Raw genomic sequence first — 19,106 nt, 5'->3', positions numbered from 1 at the left:
GCACATTTACCGCCTTCATGGCACTTCCCAAAGGATTGCTTCTGACAGGGGTGTTCAATTCACTTCCAAATTTTGGTGGGCTTTTTTAAATCTATTAGGCACCGCCCAGGGATTAAGCTCCTCCCATCACCCCCAGATGAATGAGGGGGTTGAACATGTGAATGGGGTGTTAGAACAATATTTAAGATGTTTTATAAACTACCAACGAGACAATTGAACTGACCTCTTGTCATTTGCTGAAGTAGCTTACAATAACTCTGTAAACAACAGCACAGGGTTTACCCCTTTCTAAGTAGCCACGGGGCAAGAATTCACTTCCATGCCAGAACTACCTACACAGGAGCCTGACATCCCCTCCCTCAAGGGTGAGAAATTTACAAACCACATGGCCAGTAGTAGGCTAGCCCTGCAAGAGGCTAGAGCAGCTTTTAAACCTCAAGCAGATAAAAAGCGAATTGAACCCAAACCTTTCAAGGTGGGAGACCACGTATACTTATCCACAAAATTCCTACAATCTTTACAACCTTCCAAGACATTGGGACCAAAATTCATTGGGCCATTCCCCATCACAAGAATCATTAATCCTGTCAATGTAGAGCTCCTCCTCCCTAAAACACTTAGACAGGTTCATCCAATATTTCACTGCAGTTTACTGAAACTAGAAATCACCTCGAACATCAGGCCCCCTTTGCCCACACCTCCAGTCTCTCTTATGGTGGAAGGGGAACAACATTTCAAAATCAAAGATATTCTCGACTCATGCACTACTCATGGCTCCCCACAATACTTAGTAGCCTGGAAACATCTACCCTCCTCACAGAACAAATGGGTAGCCAAGAAACATGTTAAGGCCCCTACATTGTTAAGGAAATTCCACCTGAAATACCCTCACAAACCATCCTAATTCCTAATATAATACATTAGGATTATAATATAATATAATACATTATGCCTTTCCACGTGGATTATCCATTTTTCTAAGGGGGGCAGTATGTCAGATCCGTGTAACTGCCATTCTTCAGAGGAAGTGGGGATTTGGTTCTTGATACATTTACTTTCTATTTTCCTTTCTATGTATCCTATATCCTACATTGCATTTTTGTGTAACCTTTCACCTGATTTATAATTGTTGCCTGGCACCTTAGCTGCCCGGCAATTTCTCACCTCTTGGGGAATGTAAGGGGAGGGTGGGCCATGTGGATTGCAATGCCAGAAGATGGCTCTGAGAAAGTCCTCTTATCTCTTTCTCAGAGTGGCCGGTACAATAACATCTTCACACCTGCGGATTGGCTGAATCCACATCGGACTGTTGGGAGGGGTTCCTAATTTCCTTTATCCTAGTTGTATGACCTGAGGGACCGCAGAGCCTGCTTTGATTCTGTCCTGCTATCACCTCTTTTCAATAAAAGGTTCCTTTTGAAATGCCAAGTTTCAAGAGTCTTTACTTTCTTGAATAAGGGGGAGAGACTGGACCTTACAACTTGCAACAAAAGTCAAAGATAATAAAAAAAAGTTTCTTTCAACATATAAATAACAAGAAAAAAATCAGGGAAACAGTCTACTAAAAAGAAGATGGCAAGGAAATAACAGGCAACAGAGAGAAAGCAGAACTGCTTAACTCATTCTTTGCATTGGTCTTCACACAATAAGAAACTACAGCCCAACCTACCAAAAACGTAACTGTAAAAGACAGACTAGAAACAAAAGTTAAAATAAGCAAAAATGATGGTAAGAGAACACCTGTTTGATCTTGATGAATATAAATCATGGGGACCTGACAATTACATCCCAGAGTTCTAAAGGAGCTGGCAGATGTCATCTCAGAACCACTGTACCATGTCTTTCAAAAATCTTGGAGCACCAGGGAACTACCAGAGGACTGGAAAAGAGCTGATGTGATTCCCATCTTCAAAAAATGGGGGGAAAACATATCCAGGAAACTACAGACGAATCAGTCTAACATCATACCCAGGAGGATACTGGAAAAGATAATAAAAAAACAGATCTGCGAACATCTAGAAACAAAGTAATAACTAGAAGTCAGCATGGGTTTGTTAAAAACAGATCATGCCAAACCAACCTTATTTCATTCTTTGACATAGTGACTAAATTAGTAGACTAGTGAAATGTTGTGGACATAGTATACTTAGACTTTAGCAAGGCATTCAACAACCTACTTCTTGATAAGCTAGAAAAAAGTGGGATAGATAGCATCACTATTAGATGGATTTGTAACTGACTGACAAACTGTACTCTATGAATAGTCCTTAATGTTTACATGGAAGTAGGTAAGCAGTGGGGTACCACAAGGTTCTGCCTTAGGCCCAGTACTCTTCAATATGTTCATAAATGACTTAGATGAGGGAATAGAAGGGGAACGTATCAAATTTGCAGATGATACTAAGCTGGCAGGAATAGCCAACACCCTATAGGCTCAAGATCCAGATGGACCTTGATAGACTTGAACACTGGGCCCTAACTAATAAAATGAAATTCAATGTAGAGAAAAGTAAAGTCTTACACTTAGGCAAAAAAAAATCAAAAAGTACACATATATATTGGGTGAAACCAGGCTTAATAGCAGTAAGTATGAGAAGGATCTTGGAGTCTTAGTGGACAACCAACTAAATATGAACCAACAGTGTGCAGTGGTAGCCAAAAAAAGCCAATGCAATCCTAAATTGCATTAACAGAGAGATTCAATCAAGATCACATGAGGTACTATTACCACTCTATAAAGCCTTAATAAGACCACACCTAGAATACTGCATCCAATTTTGGTCACCAGACTATAAAAAAGATGTTGAGACTCTAGAAAGAGTGCAGAGAAGAGCAACAAAGATGATTAGGGTACTATAGGCTAAGACATATGAAGAACATTTACAGGAACTGGGCATGGCTAGTCTAGTGAAGAGAAGGACCAGGGGAGACAATATTTCCAATATTTGAAGGGCTGTCACAGAGAGGAGGGGTCAACCTATTTTCCAAAACACCTGAAGGCCAGACAAGGAATAATGGATGGAAACTTATGAAGGACAGATTCAATATAGAAATGAGAAATTTTCTGACAGTGAGAACAATCAACCAATGGAACAGCTTGCCTTCAGAAGTTGTGGGAGCTTCACCACTGGAACCTTTCAAGAAGAGACTAGATTGCCATCTGTCAGAAATGGTGTAGGGTCTCCTGGTTGGGCAGGGGTTGGACTAGATGACCTACAAGGTCCATTCCAACTCTGTTATTCTGTTCTGTTATCTATTAACTGCTTCCCTCCCGGTGAGAAACACAGGAGTATTATTCCATCGTTTCTTCTGCAGTTCTGTTCAATGTAATGTTATTTTGAAAGTACTGTTATTTCATGGTATCAAACCTGTTGAGTTACAAGTGTCAGTAGAACATATCTGGAGAAGCAGAATGCTACAAATAAATAGCACAGCCTCAAATTCTATATTCCATTCAGCACTCCTATTTTTTAGGTAATGTTTATTTTGCTGTCTCTCCTACTTCAATGTGCACTATACCACCATTTATTCAACTACAGGTAATCTTTGCTTAACGATCATTTATTCAACAGCCATTCATACTTACACCGGCACTGACCAAATTGTACTGACCCCAATCCCCAAAATAACTGTACCACCATGCAGTGGTGAAATCCAATTTTTTTTTACTATCGGTTCTGTGGGCGTGGCTTGGTGGGCTTGGTGTGGCTTGGTGGGTATGGCAGGGGGAGAATACTGCAAAATCTCCATTCCCACCCCACTCCAGGGGAAGGATACTGCAAAATCCCTATTCCCTCCCCACTCCTGGGGGAAGGATACTCCAAAATCTCCATTCCCACCCCACTTTGGGGCTAGCCAGAGGTGGTATTTGCTGGTTCTCCGAACTGCTCAAAATTTCTGCTACCAGTTCTCTGAACTGCTCAAAATTTCCGCTACTGGTTCTTCGGAACCTGTCAGAACCTGCTGGATTTCACCCCTTCCACCATGGTCTTGAGGCTAAAATTCATGCACTTACAACTGCAGGGCCACCTGAACTCCCCCCACCCACATATCTCCCCCAATCTCTGTCCTTTTGGACACCCTGCACAGTAGCATTTCTTAACATCAATGGCCTTGAGGCTGAAGATGAGACCAGAACCTTCTAAGGCCTTCCAAAGCATTGCAAGAACAATGTGCAATTTGGAGAACGGCGGATACAGAGTTCTTCTGAGATTTCAGAAGGCTTCTAAAGGCTTTTCAAAGCACTGCAACAATGGCATGCATGTTGTTAGTGACTTCAGACGAATGTCTGGTACAGCCAGCAGCTACTTCACATATGGCTAGGTTGGGCATGCTGGGCTCACCAACAGTGAGAGGAAGACGGCAAAGGTCAGCTGGGCACAGCAGAGGTTGCAGGGCACAGGTGGCAGGAGAGGTTGAGGCTTTATGGTAAGGTCCTGGTGTGACTGGCTGCAGTGTGTGTTCTGACCCAGCCTTAGCAGAAGCAAGAAACAGACTCCTTCTCACGAAACCCCCCTCTTTATTTACTTCTTGTGAATTAATTGCATTCACCCACCGAAAAGTCCAGGCAATAGTTCTTCAAGGAGTTAACTGCAGTAACAAACCTTATCAGTTCCTTGCGATAATTGCAAGGCCGTGACCTCTCAACTGAAAGGCTGCAACTTAAGTTCTGGCAAGCAATCTTTGTGGCACAAAACACAATGAACAAAATCTTCAGAAATAAAAACTGTTGTCTCCTATGACAACCACTCCCCTTTCCTTCTATTTATTCCCCAGCCAGGGAGAAGCCATTCAGCGTCCAGGTGTGCTTTGCTTCCCAAGTTTATTCCTTGTCCTCCATTGTTCTCCTCTCTTAACTGCTCTGCGCATCTGGAATAGGCCCCAGCTGTTCCTCCTCCTCACTTATATCTGCTTCCAAAGGTAACTGCCTCTCCAGTGGCTGGGAAATGTCAGATGGTCCTGGGTCTATCTCTGCGTCCCATGCACAGCATCCACAGCCTTCCCCAGCCTTCAGAACTGGCCCAAGCTCCTCCCCAAGCTTTTCATTGTCCGAGTCTGCTGCCAGCTGGTGGGCCACAACACTATCCCTCACCGCAGGGCCCTTCCCCTTGGTCTGATGATCTGGGTGTTGCCATGACGGGAATTGGTCATGGAAAGCCTGCACCAAAGCAGGTGCATGCACCAAAGCAGGTGCATCCTCCCATGTGAAATCCTCCGGCCCATAACCCTTCCACTCGATCAGGGACTGGAACCATCCTTTCATCCACTGGGAGTCCTGAATGCTGGTGACCTTGTACTCGGGTGGCCCATCTCTGTCAATTGGGTCCGGTCTGATTGGCGGAGCAGACAGGCTGGCCATTCTGGAACAAGGAGGGATCGATGAAAGACTGGATGGACTTGCAACGTGCATGGCAATGTAGGGATAGGCGACTGGATTGATGACTGCTTCAATGGGGAAAGGGCCAAGGTACCGGTGGTCTAACTTTTTGACTGGCTGGTCTGACGGAAGGTGCCTGGTGGACAGCCATACCCAATCCTCCACAGCCAAGGCGGGCATCTCTTGCTGAGACCAGTCCATGACTTTTTTATAATCAACTTTGGCTTTATCCAGATACCATTGCACCAATTGATGGACAGCCTGTAACTCAGCCAGATAGTCATTAGCCACCAGAAACAGTGAGTTGAGTTGTGTGAGGGAAAACAACTGAGGATGATACCCCACATTGGCCAAGAAAGGTGTCATCTGCGTGGAGGTGTGCTGCAAGTTGTTGAACATGAACGCCGCAACTGCCAGATAATCCGCCCAACTGTCCTGCTTATGGTTCATGAAACAGCGCAGGTTGTTCCAGCTCCAGGATCCCAATCACTTTCTCTGTTGGTTTCTGGATGATGCGCTGATGACAAGCAGATTTTCACATCCAAGGCTGTCACCAGCCCTTTCCAGAACTGGGCTGTATATTGAGCCTCTCTGTCCAACACAGCCCTATCAGGTAGGCCATGCAGCTGGAAGACATGTTGGATGAAGATGCAGGTGGTGGTGTGGGCCATCGGTAAACAACGACAAGGAATTAATTTAAATTTAATTTAATATTTAAATTTATATACCGCCTTTCTCCCGAAGGACTCAGGGTGGTGAACAGCCAGAAGTAAAAAACATCAAATACAAAATTTAAAAACAATTTAAAAATAAATTAAACATTTTGGCCCGACAGTTAAAATCCCCCATTAAAAATCCAAATTCAAATACACAATTGGAGAGATTAGGCCAGCCCGACTTGATGAAATAAGAAGGTTTTGAGGGCCCGACAAAATGTGCCATCTTCATCAGCATGTCTACAACCATGAACACGGTCGTAAATCTGGAAGACGGAGGCAAATCCATCAAGAGGTCCATGGAAATGGCGCCCCAGGGTCTGTCAGGTGTCGGCAATGGCTGGAGCAGCCCTGGGGAACTCCAATTGCCAACTTGGCCTGCCAGCACCGTACACAGGACATGATATGGGCTTGTACATCATGTCATAATCGAGGCCACCAGAAGGTATGAGAACCAGGTTCAAGGTCTTGAAGAGGCCAAAGTGCTCCACTGCAGGATTGTCATGGCATTGCAAGAGGATAAGTCCCCGGAGTGGCCCCACCAGCACATTATCCTGTCTCGATACCTCAAGCATTCCTCAGTGAATGCCCATGGAGAGGCGGGCCCCACCTTTTCCCGCCATTGCTCCACCCAAGCGTCATGCCTTGTTTTTTCCGAATCTGAAAGTCCACTGGCTTCCGAACCGCGGAGAAGGACTCTATAGGCAGAACTGTCTTGGGCAGGAGCTGGTCTTTGGTGCAAGAGTACTCCAATTTCCATGAGACCGTGTCTGCCCTTTGGTTGCAACTGCTCAGATGTAGGTGATGCAGAAATTGGCAAAGAACCTGGCAAAGAAGAGGGACCACCGAATCTGGCATTGGTTCAATTTCCAGGTGGTCTGCAGGAACTCAATGTTTTTGTGGTCCATCCGGACTTTAAGTCGAGCCCCCTCCAAATGATGTCTCCAGACCTCAAACGCCACCTTAATTGCCAGTAGCGCCTTCTCCCAGATGGTATAGTTGCATTCGGAGTTTAGTTTCCGCAAGTAGTATGCACAAGGGAAGAGGATATCACTGGGCGTGTGAGCCTGGAGTAGCACCACTCTGACAGCAACTTCAGATGCATCCACTTCCACTACAATCGTATGGTGGGGATTGGGATGTTTCAAGATGGGTTCTTGCATGAATGCTTGCTTCAAGGCCTGGAACGCTTGTTGCTCGGGGATACTCAATCAAAACGGAATCTTTTTCTGAAGGAGACAAGTGAGGGGCGCTGTCAGAGAAGCAAAGCCAGGGATAAATGTCCAATAGTAGTTGGCAAACCTGAGGAGTCGCTGGACATCCTTAGCTTGCTGAGGAGATTGCCAACTGCACAGAGACTTAACCTTGTGCGGCTCCATAGCATTGCCCTCAGAAGAAATGCGATGTTCCAGGAAATCAATGGTTGATTGATAAAACTGGAATTTCTCCAGTTTAGCAAACGAGCAGTTCTCCTGGAGCCATTGCAGGACCAGGCTTAGGTCCTGTTGGTGGCTCTCCCGGGAGGGAGAGTAGATCAGGATGTCGCCCAGGTAGTTCACAACAAAGTCATCTAACAGGTCCCAGAAAATATCGTTCATAAAATGTTGGAAGATGGCGAGGGCATTGGCCAGCCCAAACGGCATGACAGTATACTCCAAGTGTCCATACCTGGTGCCAAATGCAGTCTTCCATTCATCCCTGAGCCAGATCCGAACTAGATTATAGGCTTCCCGCAGGTCCAGTTTTGTGAAGACAGTGGCCTCTTGGAGCCATTCCAACAGTTCCAAAATGAGGGGCAGAGGATATCAATTGCGCACGGTGATGGCGTTCAATTTGCAATAGTCACAATAGAGCCTCAAGTCTCTGGTCTTCTTCTTCACAAACAACACCAGTGTGGACACTGGCTATGATGAGAGCTGGATAAAACCCTGAGCCAGTTTTTTTTTTTTGAATTTTTTTTGAATTTTTAAACAAAACATAAAACATAAATTCATCTTCCATTACAATTTCAAACAGTGTGTCGGTCAGTTACAAATCTTTTGTGCTTCATCTCCATATTCAAAATGTACTAGTTATTTAGTTTCTCAAATTTTCAAACAAATAAACAATAAATAAACATTTATTATTTGTTTAACAATGGCTTTACCGCTTCATAAAAATTATTTTCAAGTATTATATTTATAACATTCATTTCATGTTTCATACTTCATTTCCATGCTTTCTTATCTAGCCATTGGTAAAATAAATCCCATATCTTATAGTATTGTTTTATCTTCTTGTTCTCTAATTTCAAATGTCAATTTACTCATTTCAGCACATTCCATAATTTTCTTAATAACTTCATCTTGAGTTGGTATTTTCTTATTTTTCCAGTTTTTTGCAAACACAATTCTAGCTGCTGTTAAAACATTCACAATCAAGTATCTCAATTCTCTATTGTATATTTCTGGCACAATTCCTAATACAAATATCTCTGCTACCCCGAGCCAGATTTTTGTCCAAGAAGTCCTGCAACGTGGCCAACTCAGGGTCAGACATAGAGTACAAATGCCCCACTGGGAGCGGAGCATGCAGAAACAAATTGATGGGGCAATCATATGGTCGATGTGGGAGCAAGTAGTCCATCTCTTTTGCTGAAGACGTCTGCTAAATCCACCAGGCCGAAAGGCAGAGCAACCCCGGGCAGACTCAGCAACTGGCCTGCACAGACTTGATAGATGTGGTCCATGCATTGCAAACTCGGGAAGATGATTAGGTTCTGGGACCAGTATATTTGCGGATTGTGCGTCCGGAGCCAAGCCAAGACCATGACTATGGGGAAATACAGGGCAGAGGTGATAGAAAACTGAATGGCTTCCCCATGAGAGCTGATGACCAGGCGCAACGGTTACATGGCCTTAATTGGCCCAGACAGAAGCACCCAGCCATCAATGGTCTCCACGAGCAGAGGTGGGTCCACTGGGCAGTGAGGAACAGCACATTTAGCCACAAATGCCGCATCCATAAAGTTTGTGGTGGCCCTGAGTTGACCAGAGCATGTACCGGAATCCCCTGTGGACTACTGGACAAGAACACTCGTGCCAGGGGGCTCCGGGGGCAATGTCTAATGGGCGTGGTTCTGTGTTGGTGGGTGCCCAACCTAGTACCTCCACTAGGTTGGGTTCAGGGCATTTCCTGGCAAGATGTTCTGTGGCTGTGGGGCAGGCCCAGTAGCCAACGCCCCTCATCGCTTCTTAGGGCAAGAGGCGGCCATGTGCCCAGGTTCCCCATAATAGAAACACCACCCCCCTGAGCGCTGTCTGTTCTTCTCAGTCACCGACAGGTGGAGCCTGGCTGCACCTAATTCCATGGGCTCCTCCCACAGAGCTGGGGTCTCGCACATGACCGGGACCACCTGGGTCTCCTGGGAGGTACAGTGACTCCCCCATCACTGCAACCAAGCGTCAATCCAGAGACAAAGATGGACCAGCGTGTTGAGGTTCGGAGGAACATCGGCATGGACCAGCTCGTCCTGCAACTCCTCCGACAACCCATCTTGGAAAGTGTCCATGAGGGCAGCCTCATTCCAGGCCGAATCTTGGCTAAGCAGCCTAAACTCACTTATATATTCCTGTAGAGGGCACCGGCCCTGCTTTAGGTTTTTCAGGTGTCAGGTAGCGGTTTGAGTCTTAATGGAGTCCTCATACATGAGCCTGAGGTAGTCACAAAAGCCCTGGAAATCATCCAGCAAAGGGCTAGCCTGGAACAGCAGGGGCATTGCCCAGTGGGCCGCAGCACCAGAGAGAAGGCTAATCATAAACCCCATTTTATCCCAGTCAGTGGGAAAGTCTTCAGCTCTCAGGCTGATAAAGAGCTGGCATTGTCCCAAAAATGCTGGAAACATAGCTTGGTTGCCATCGAATTTATCAGGCACCGCCACTGGGCATTTGCTCCGGGGAGGCAAAGCAGCGTGAGCTTGAAGTTGCACAACCTATGCTGCCAGCAAGGCCACCTGTTGGGTGAGCTGAGCATTCTCTGTAAGAAATTGCTCCATTTTAGTAGAGGGTTGTTGGGGTAGGAGACAAACAGTTCTGACCCAGCCTTAGCAGAAGCAAGAAACAGACTCCTTATCACAAAAACCCCCTCTTTATTTACCTCTTGTGAATTAATTGCATTCGCCCACTGAAAAGTCCAGGCAATATTATTATTATTATTATTATTATTATTATTATTATTAATAATAATAATAATAATAATAATAATAATAATATTTCTATGCCGCCCACTCTCCGAGGACTCTGGGCGGCTTACACTAAAGACAGTATACTAAATAGCATATTGCCCCCAACAATCTGGGTCCTCATTTTACCCACCTCGGAAGGATGGAAGGCTGAGTCAACCTTGAGCCAGTGAGATTTGATCCGCTGATCTGCTGAACTAGCAGTCAGCTGAAGTAGCTGCAGTACTGCACTCTAACCATTGCGCTACCTCGGCTCATAATCCTTCAAAGAGTTAACTGCAGTAACAAACCTTATCAGTTCCTTGCGATAATTGCAAGGCCGTGAGCTCCCAGCTGAAAGGCTGCAATTTAAGTTCTGGTAAGCAATCTTTGTGGCACAAAACACAATGAGCAAAATCTTCAGAAATACAAACTGTTGTCTCCTATGACAACCACTCCCCTTTCCTTCTATTTATTCCCCAGCCAGGGGGGAGTCATTCAGCGTCCACGTGTGCTTTACTTCCCAAGTCGACTCCTTGTCCTCCATTGTTCTTCTCTCCTAACTGCTCTGTGCATATGTGCATCTGGAAGAGGCTCCAGCTGTTCTTCCTCCTCACTCATATCGGCCTCCAATGGTAGCTGCCTCTCCGGTAGCTGGGAAATGTCGGATGGCCCTGGGTCTATCTCTTCATCCGAAGCACAGCATCCATCAGAGCCTTCCCCAGATTCCAGAACTGGCCCAAGTTCCTCCCCAACCTCCTCATCGTCTGAATCTGCCACCAGCTCTGCTGGCAGCTGGCAGGCCACAAGTTTGAGACTTGAGGCAACATCCTCAACAGGAGGATGCTGGAGGTAAACTAGTTGCAATCCTTTATCTTACCAAGGCTCAGGTGTTAGGAAGGACCAAGCTGGGAATGGCTTGGATTGGGATGGGTTTTCATCTAATTACTGGTGGGAACTGACAGGATTACTGTTACTAAGAGATTCAGTCACATAATTTCATAATTTATGGCCATATTGCTTAGCAACAGGAATTCCAGTCCAAATTGCCATTGTAACTCAAGAACTATTGTACTGTCTAAAAGAAATCATCTTCCAAAAGGAAAGGCATAAATTTGACTGCAGTCATAAAACATCAGCTGATCATTTCTAATCCTAAGTAATGTTTTTAGCAAAGACTGACCCACCAGTAGTTACACTATAATATATAACAATGGTTAGTTTAGCATCCCAATATGCATGTTTTTAAGCAATAGGCATGCTTTTTTAGTTTTACCTCTGATGAAGTGTCTGCTTACATGTAGATTTGCTGACTTGATACTGAACAAAATGAGGAATCAAATCTGGATTTAGTTTGATATAGGCACCACGATTGCTTCCTTCTTCATAGTAGTTTGAGGCAGAAAAAATAGTGATGACCTATTTAAAAAAGAAAACAGCTATCACTTAAAATACAGTATGCTTAGAACCAGACTAGTCACAGGTGAACAAATGGTAGAATTAACCAAGCATTATGTTATAATTCTATATACTGTGAACAGTGTATAAGTAGCTTTTTTCATTGTTGGAAAAACAATGAAAAAGAAGCTTAGATAGCTGTGGCTCTGTGTATCTAAAAAGCGGGGGGTGGGGGTGTCAAGTTCTGAACACACCTTTTAATGTGATTTGATGCACACTTGAAGAGCTATGATAGCTCACTCCTAAAGATCAAGAATGGAATAATTATGGTATAAATAGCCATTTCCTTGTATATAAAGCTTCTCCCTCAACAAACCATCCTATATTCTCAGATATGGAAGGGAGTTTGTATGTTTTGAAGGAAGGACAAAAAAACCAAGAACATATAGGGTTGCCAGGTCTGCTTCCAAAAAATAGCGGACAAGCGGGGGGGGGGGGGTGTTAAGTAGTAAAAAAATAATAAATTTTTTTACAATTAAATTATATATTTTCTTACAAACATTTTAACACGTATTAAAATAATCACTTCAAAACTTTACTTAAAATTCAAAACATCAAATATATTATAATAATATGTAAAATATTAAATTACATTTTACTTTGCTGTCGTATGTATTTTTTATTTGACTGTGCAGCTTTGATCAATTCTTTGTGTTTAAGGAATAATTCTTTAATTTCAGTACAACGTTGAGAAATATTAAAAAATATACAAAGTTCACTTCGAACTGATACAAACAGTCGGTTACGTTCGTCAGTCCACAAATTTCCCATGGCGCTGAAAATTCGTTCAACATTTGCATTTGATACCGGAATTGATGCACAATACTGGAACAGTTTCAGTAAACTCGGAGCTGGCTCTTTCTTGAAAAAGTACGTCCACTTATCAAGGGATGAATTGCCCTGCAGATGAACATAAACTTCTTTTAAGGCAGAAATTTCATTGAAGAGAGTGTTGGGTGGAAGTTCTTCTCGCCATGGTGATAATAACCAGATGTTTGTCATTTCTTCTAAAGTTGGAGGATTATTGCGATCAATTAGATTGAAACAACTTAGCGTCTCATATACTGAATCAGTGAAATTATACCACTTTTCTAGGTATGCAATGGCTCTTTGATACACGTTGATGGCTTCTTTCTTGAACTTTTGCACAGCATTCTCAGGCAAATGTTTTTTACGTAAGGCAAATTAAACTTTCATCCCAAAAAACTGCTCATCGTATTTTTTTTGCAAAGAATCACGCAGCTTACACATGATAATGTGAAGATCACATGCAAGAATTTTCTTGCTTTCCAGCTTCAGTAGGGTGTCTTGCATTATTGACATGAAGAAGTGCGTGAAATATAAATACAATTCTGAAATTGTTGGTTCATCGTCCTTTGCAAGTTCATTTTCCTGATCCGAAATAAGGTTCCAGATAACCTTATGGCATTCATCAGATCCAAGAGAAATAAAATACGATTTTAGAGATATCCAGTTTAAAAGAAGTCTTTCGACCACTTTAAACAAACTTAACCAACGTGTTGGAACATGGCGCAAAACTTCATGGAATTCTGACTCGCAAAGCTCAAAAAATGATTTCAACTCTTCTTGTTTCTTCGCAGAATTCGAAAATTCGGCAAAAACCTTCAGCACTACATTTTCGATATCAAAAGATAACTGCTTTAATGCATTTTTTGTGCTGTTGTGTAAAATGTGATTATTGCAATGAGCATTCGATCTTTGTCTCATTCTAATTTATGAAAAAAAAGACAAAACGCGATTCTCCTATCCTTATTCTCTTAGACTGTACAGCTTTAGATTACGTACCATTTCATCATAAAGCTTTTGAATAAAAAAAAGTCCACTATTTTGTGAAAAAAAAATAGTGAACACAATGTGAAAAAAGTGGACTGTCCGCTCAAATAGTGGACACCTGGCAACCCTAAGAACATACCAGAAAATTAAGTTATTCAAACTTCTGGCAGCCATGATGTTTTCCAATGCATGGAAGAGGATAGAACAAAGAATGACAAATAGAGTTATAGTATTTTTCTACAGAAGCAGAAAACTGACATAACTATTTGCCCATAGAATATTTTTCTCTTTTCAGCTAGTCTTTCCATCTAAATAGTGATTCCTCCTTATTCTATTTTGCATTGTGGAAAAAATGAAATCATGATTAAAATTCAAGAAATCACGCTTGATATGATTAAGAATAATGATTGCCATATCAATATTGAGTTGGAGCTGTCCCTCTAGTACAATCTGTTACAATCTTTTTAGCTGTGAAATTTGAACTTTAAAGTACCAATTACCTTTCCATTATGACTGATCTCATAACCTTCCTGTTTGCACTGGTGAGACCTGATGAGCAATTTCAAATTATAACGCTGCAACAATCTGGCAGTAATATCTGGACCAAAGTAACAACCTCCTCCTCGAATTTTATTTGGTAAACAACCATTTTGATGCTTAGGATCACTCCAGAGAATATCCATCACCTTTCCATGCAAATGAATGAACATAAAATAATCCTATTATTTTCCAGTATTTGAAATAAGTGCTCATGTCTTTAATGATTCCCACAAGGGATATATATGACAATGAAACTTATTATACTGATGAACTAAATTAGAATGGTAAGAAAGTTAAATCACAATGCATAAATTAATATAACTGCAATCTGGTTTTGATAATTGCAGTCCAGGGTTGAAACAATTATCTATTTAGCTTCAGTGAAATTGACCCATTTTGACATACTCTGTCCATCTTCTAGTAGTTGATACTACCATCTGATGTTAAATAAAGTTTAAATAAAGTGCTTAGAGGGAAATTCTCTAAATGGGAGACAATTATGGACACCCAATTATTGATATATTAATAAGCATATTGAGCCCTTTTATCATCACAAAAATTGAATTCTAGAAGACAGGGGCTGCAAGTCTTACCCCACATTTTCTATTAGCCTGCAAGAATTAGATATAAAGAAACAAGACAAATTTGGGGTAGCAAATTTCTAGTAGAAATTATTTATTCAGCTTGTATTTGGTTACCCAATTAAAGCTTTATTTTCTATCTTTACAAAAGTTGTTTCCAGTTTGAACATCCTTATAACCCATATTTTGGAAAAAGAGACTATATATAAAACTTTGGCATACTTGTTCCCTTTCCTTTGCTGTTAATTCTGGAGATGCATTTGTGGTAATCAAGTTGTAAGGCTTAAGACACTGCACATTCTGAAATGAGCTAGAACTGGTTATGTCATGGGTGCCATCAAGATTGCTTTTGATATCACCCACTTCCTTGGCATATAGTCTTCTCTCACAGGATGCTGATGTAGACTTTATTACATTTTTCTTGGAGATGTCTTGCCCAGAATTGCATTTTTTGCTTTCTGTGAGATTGATACTGGTTTTCTGTGGCTCGTAGATTGCTTCCATATTTGACTTCACTGGCCTCAGCAAAGACTTCAACTATGAAGATAAAATTCATGATCATTATCCGCAGAGCAACAACATTGCTAAATATAGATATGCAAATGCTGTTTGGTCAAGAACAGATTAGTCTGTCCTTCAGTGTATGCTGGGTGCCCTTTCCAAATGTAAGTGAACACACAAAGAAAAAAAAGCATACTTAAAGAGTATGTATGTATGTATGTATGTATGTATGTATGTATGTATATATGTGACTATGAGAGCAAACCTTTGGAAAGTACCTCTTATTGTTTGACAAGGAAATGTCAAAGAATTGTACTCCATAGAATTACCTGCAGTTGTTTTTCAGTAACATTTCCTTCAAAGTTGTTCATCATAAATTGAATCTAAACAGTTGGAAAGCACAATCTAAAAAGAATTGTTTTCCTTTCTGAAGAACTTGGTTAAGATAATACTTGATACGGTATATATGCACTACATATATAGATATGTATAGAGTATGTACATATATGCTGTATATAAATATCTAGGTATATATACATTTACTAGATTTTAGTAGAATTTAATAGAATTTTAGTTCTTGTGAGCAAGACTGGAGCTAAAACCAGTAAGATAACAAAGTACTTTTATGTGTATAATTCCTACCTTGTTCCTGTGGAATGAATTCAGGAACTTCAAATCTGTCGTATCTGATATTCCACCATGTAAAATAAGAACTTGATTGTCAATAATAGTAGCAAGAGGAAGCCAGCTGTAGACATCTTCTAGAAGATGCAAAATTGGTTTCCCATAGGTCTGTCAAATAAAATGCTGGGTTAGACACTCTTGAACTATTCTTTAAGACTTATGGACAGCTTCATTTTGGCTTTACAATAAAATAGGAACAAATGAAGGCAAGTATTTTTAGGACAACTCTAGACCAGTAATTGCTAATGGCCTGGTAATTTATGTAAATCAGGACAATCTGTTCTGTTGCTTTGTTAATTTGATGGCCTTTATCAAAGTGAGATAAAATACTAACCTTATACTTCTTCATAATTTCTTTTGTGAAACCATATCTGAAATGAAAATAATTGTTAGAATACATGCTAGAATGTATTTTGTATTGCAACTACAAAATTATTCAGCCAGTGTATGGCAGTGATTAGTTTGCAACTATGGTTATAATCTTTGGTTCTTTATGTTCTGAGGAGAGTTTCCTGTGACAATTGAAACTGTTAAGCAGCAAGGCTCATGGTGACTATACATTGTACACTTTATTTGATCTGTATGGCTATGTAACCATCATCTGCTACCAGTCTCCATGGCTGTATAATAATCCTCTGCTACAATTTCTGTTATGTCCGCGCAGACATGAGCAGAGACTTTTCTTCTGCCACGCAGGTGCGGAACATATTTTAATGTTATTGGTTAAAGGCTGATAGTTTTCCTTTAAAAGGGGCTATCAGCCAGAAATTGCATGTTGGTTTTACTGAGTCATTATCTGTAATAAACATTGCTGATGGAAGTTTGGCTTCTTGTCTGTGTTCCTACTCCCACACATTCCAATTTCTATAGAATAAAACAGAATTTTCTAACAGATTATGGGCCCAGCTTCAATCTAGAGATAAACCAGAGGTAAACCCAGTATCCAGATGACTTGGACACAGAAATCCTGATATAATAAAGAAATTAACTGAAAAGGACTATCCAAGTGGAATAAAAGAAGAAACCAGGCCACAAGAGGTTTCATTCAGGAGATCCTGAATGGGAAGCACCATGATATCACAACAGTTACACAGGGGTTTTTTTGTTTTTTGTGTTACTGTATAACACACAAGTTACACAGGAGCTTGCTCTTCCTGAGACCATCGTCTGTGACCTGTCCTTAAATGCCACATTTCGATTCTTACTATGTTACAGAGCCCCAGATTATGACATTGAACATGTGATCAAGTTAACTTCACTACTAACATGGGCAGCCTCCTGCCCAAACCCTATAATCTTTCTTGGTGACCTTAATTTGCCACTTATTAATTGGACCCTAAATGAATGTACAACTGAACCTATATATGCAACCCTATACAATACTGTAACTAATCTGGAACTTGATCAACTACTTGATCATCTAGTAACTAACTGCCTTGATCTCATCTTCTGCAACAGTTTAAACTCAATTTATGGACTACAAATAAAAGAACAATTCTCCAATAGCAACCACAGCATGATTGACTTTGTCTCAACTTACGCCCTCACAAAAATCATCATAATGATGGGATTCCCAGTTATAACTTTCAAAAAGCCAACTACAATCTCATAAACAATGAACTCTTATCTCTTGATTGGCAAATTCTATTCACTGGCTGTAATACTGCTGACGACCATTACAATATTTTCTTGTGCGATTCAATGATTCAAAAGAATCATTAAACTTTAAGTACCACTAATATCCCCCAAAACCAGAAAAAATAAACTACCAATAACAATAAGGAAACTAAAATCCAGAAAAAAAATCTCTTTGGCAAAAAAACAAAACTAACTAGGTAGTTAACTTCAAAAACCGCTACAAAAACCTATGCCAACAAATAAAGACTGAATGCACTAATTATCACATCAAGCAAGAGGAAAACCTTCTTCGCACAAAATCCACCCGTGCCTTCTATAATTTTGTAAACAACAAACTTAAAGACTTGAGATCCATCCTACCCCTAAAAGGACCAAACGATGAAGGCTGTATTGATGAAACCGTTAAAGCCAATCTCTTTAACACGTTCTTTGGCTCGGTCTTTTTAAACAGCAACAACACATACCCAATATTTCCCAGTCATAATAAAGACAATTACAATGATTATGGTGATCTTATACGACAATGTTGAATAGGCACTATGCAATCTAAAACCATCTTTATCTATTGGACCTGATGGACTATGTGCTTACTTCTTAAAAAAGCTTTCCACTGCACTTGCAGAACCTCTAAGCATAATTTTGAAAAATCTTTCAGCACCAGCTCCTTGCCCTACCAATGGTCACAAGCCACGGTCATCCCTATCTTCAAAAAGGGAGACCCCAGCCTAGTTGAAAATTACAGACCAATCTCTTTATGTTGCATCACCTGCAAAGTCATGGAATCAATCATTAACCAATCTATTACCCTCCACCTAGAGACAAACAACCTACTCTCCAACAAACAGTTTGGTTTCAGAAAAAAATTATCCTGTAATCTACAATACTACATTGCAAAAACATGTACTACACATCTTGATCAGGGCAAAGCAATAGACGCAATTTACATAGACTTCTGTAAAGCTTTTGATTCAGTGGTACACAACAAATTACTTCTAAAACGAAAATCCAATGGCATTTCTGGACTCCTACATGAATGGATAGCTGCCTTCCTGTCAAACAGACAACAAATGGTCAAAATAGGAAGCTCTCTATCAAATCCTGTACCTGTTAATAGTGGTATTCCCCAAGGCAGTGTTTTAGGTCCAACACTCTTCATACTTTATATAAATGACCTTTGCAATCATGTTAAAAGCAACTGTGTTCTCTTTGCTGATGATGTTAAACTATTCAACACCACTGACAATGCAACTACCCTTCAAAAAGACCTTGACTATGTGTCAGATTGGTCTAACACGTGGCAACTTCAAATTTCAACCAACAAATGCTTTGTCTTGCACATTGGCAAAAAAAATCAAAACATAAAATACAAATTAGATGGACATGACCTTGTAGATGACCCTCACTCTGTCAAGGACCTTGAAGTACTCATTTCTAAAGATCTAAGTGCCAAAGTTCACTATAACAACATTGCCAAAAAGGCATTAAGAATTATCAACCTAATCTTCCGTAGCTTCTTCTCTGGTAATATTGTACTACTAACTAGAGCATACAAAACATTTGCTAGACCAATTCTCGAATACAGCTCATCTGTCTGGAACCAGCACTGCACATTAGACATA

At 41.0% G+C, this 19,106-nt stretch overlaps 1 protein-coding gene across 1 annotated transcript in view; it reads right to left on the bottom strand.

Moving 5' to 3' along the window:
- Positions 1–19,106, bottom strand: part of PPEF1 (protein phosphatase with EF-hand domain 1) — a 120,571-nt gene that overhangs the window by 20,069 nt on the left and 81,396 nt on the right. Inside the window, exons 9-13 of the mRNA XM_070943842.1 lie at positions 16,184–16,220; positions 15,808–15,957; positions 14,887–15,201; positions 14,044–14,229; positions 11,568–11,710 (exon numbers count right to left, since the gene is read on the bottom strand). Of these exons, the coding sequence (XP_070799943.1) occupies positions 11,568–11,710; positions 14,044–14,229; positions 14,887–15,201; positions 15,808–15,957; positions 16,184–16,220 (831 nt within the window). The remainder of the gene's footprint in view (positions 1–11,567; positions 11,711–14,043; positions 14,230–14,886; positions 15,202–15,807; positions 15,958–16,183; positions 16,221–19,106) is intronic.

The sequence above is a fragment of the Pituophis catenifer genome, unplaced genomic scaffold, assembly GCF_029215685.1.
Source record: "Pituophis catenifer annectens isolate HBS135680 unplaced genomic scaffold, rPitCat1.0.hap2 SCAF_4, whole genome shotgun sequence".
Classification (NCBI taxonomy): domain Eukaryota; kingdom Metazoa; phylum Chordata; class Lepidosauria; order Squamata; family Colubridae; genus Pituophis; species Pituophis catenifer.
This window is presented reverse-complemented; position numbering and strand designations above follow the sequence as displayed.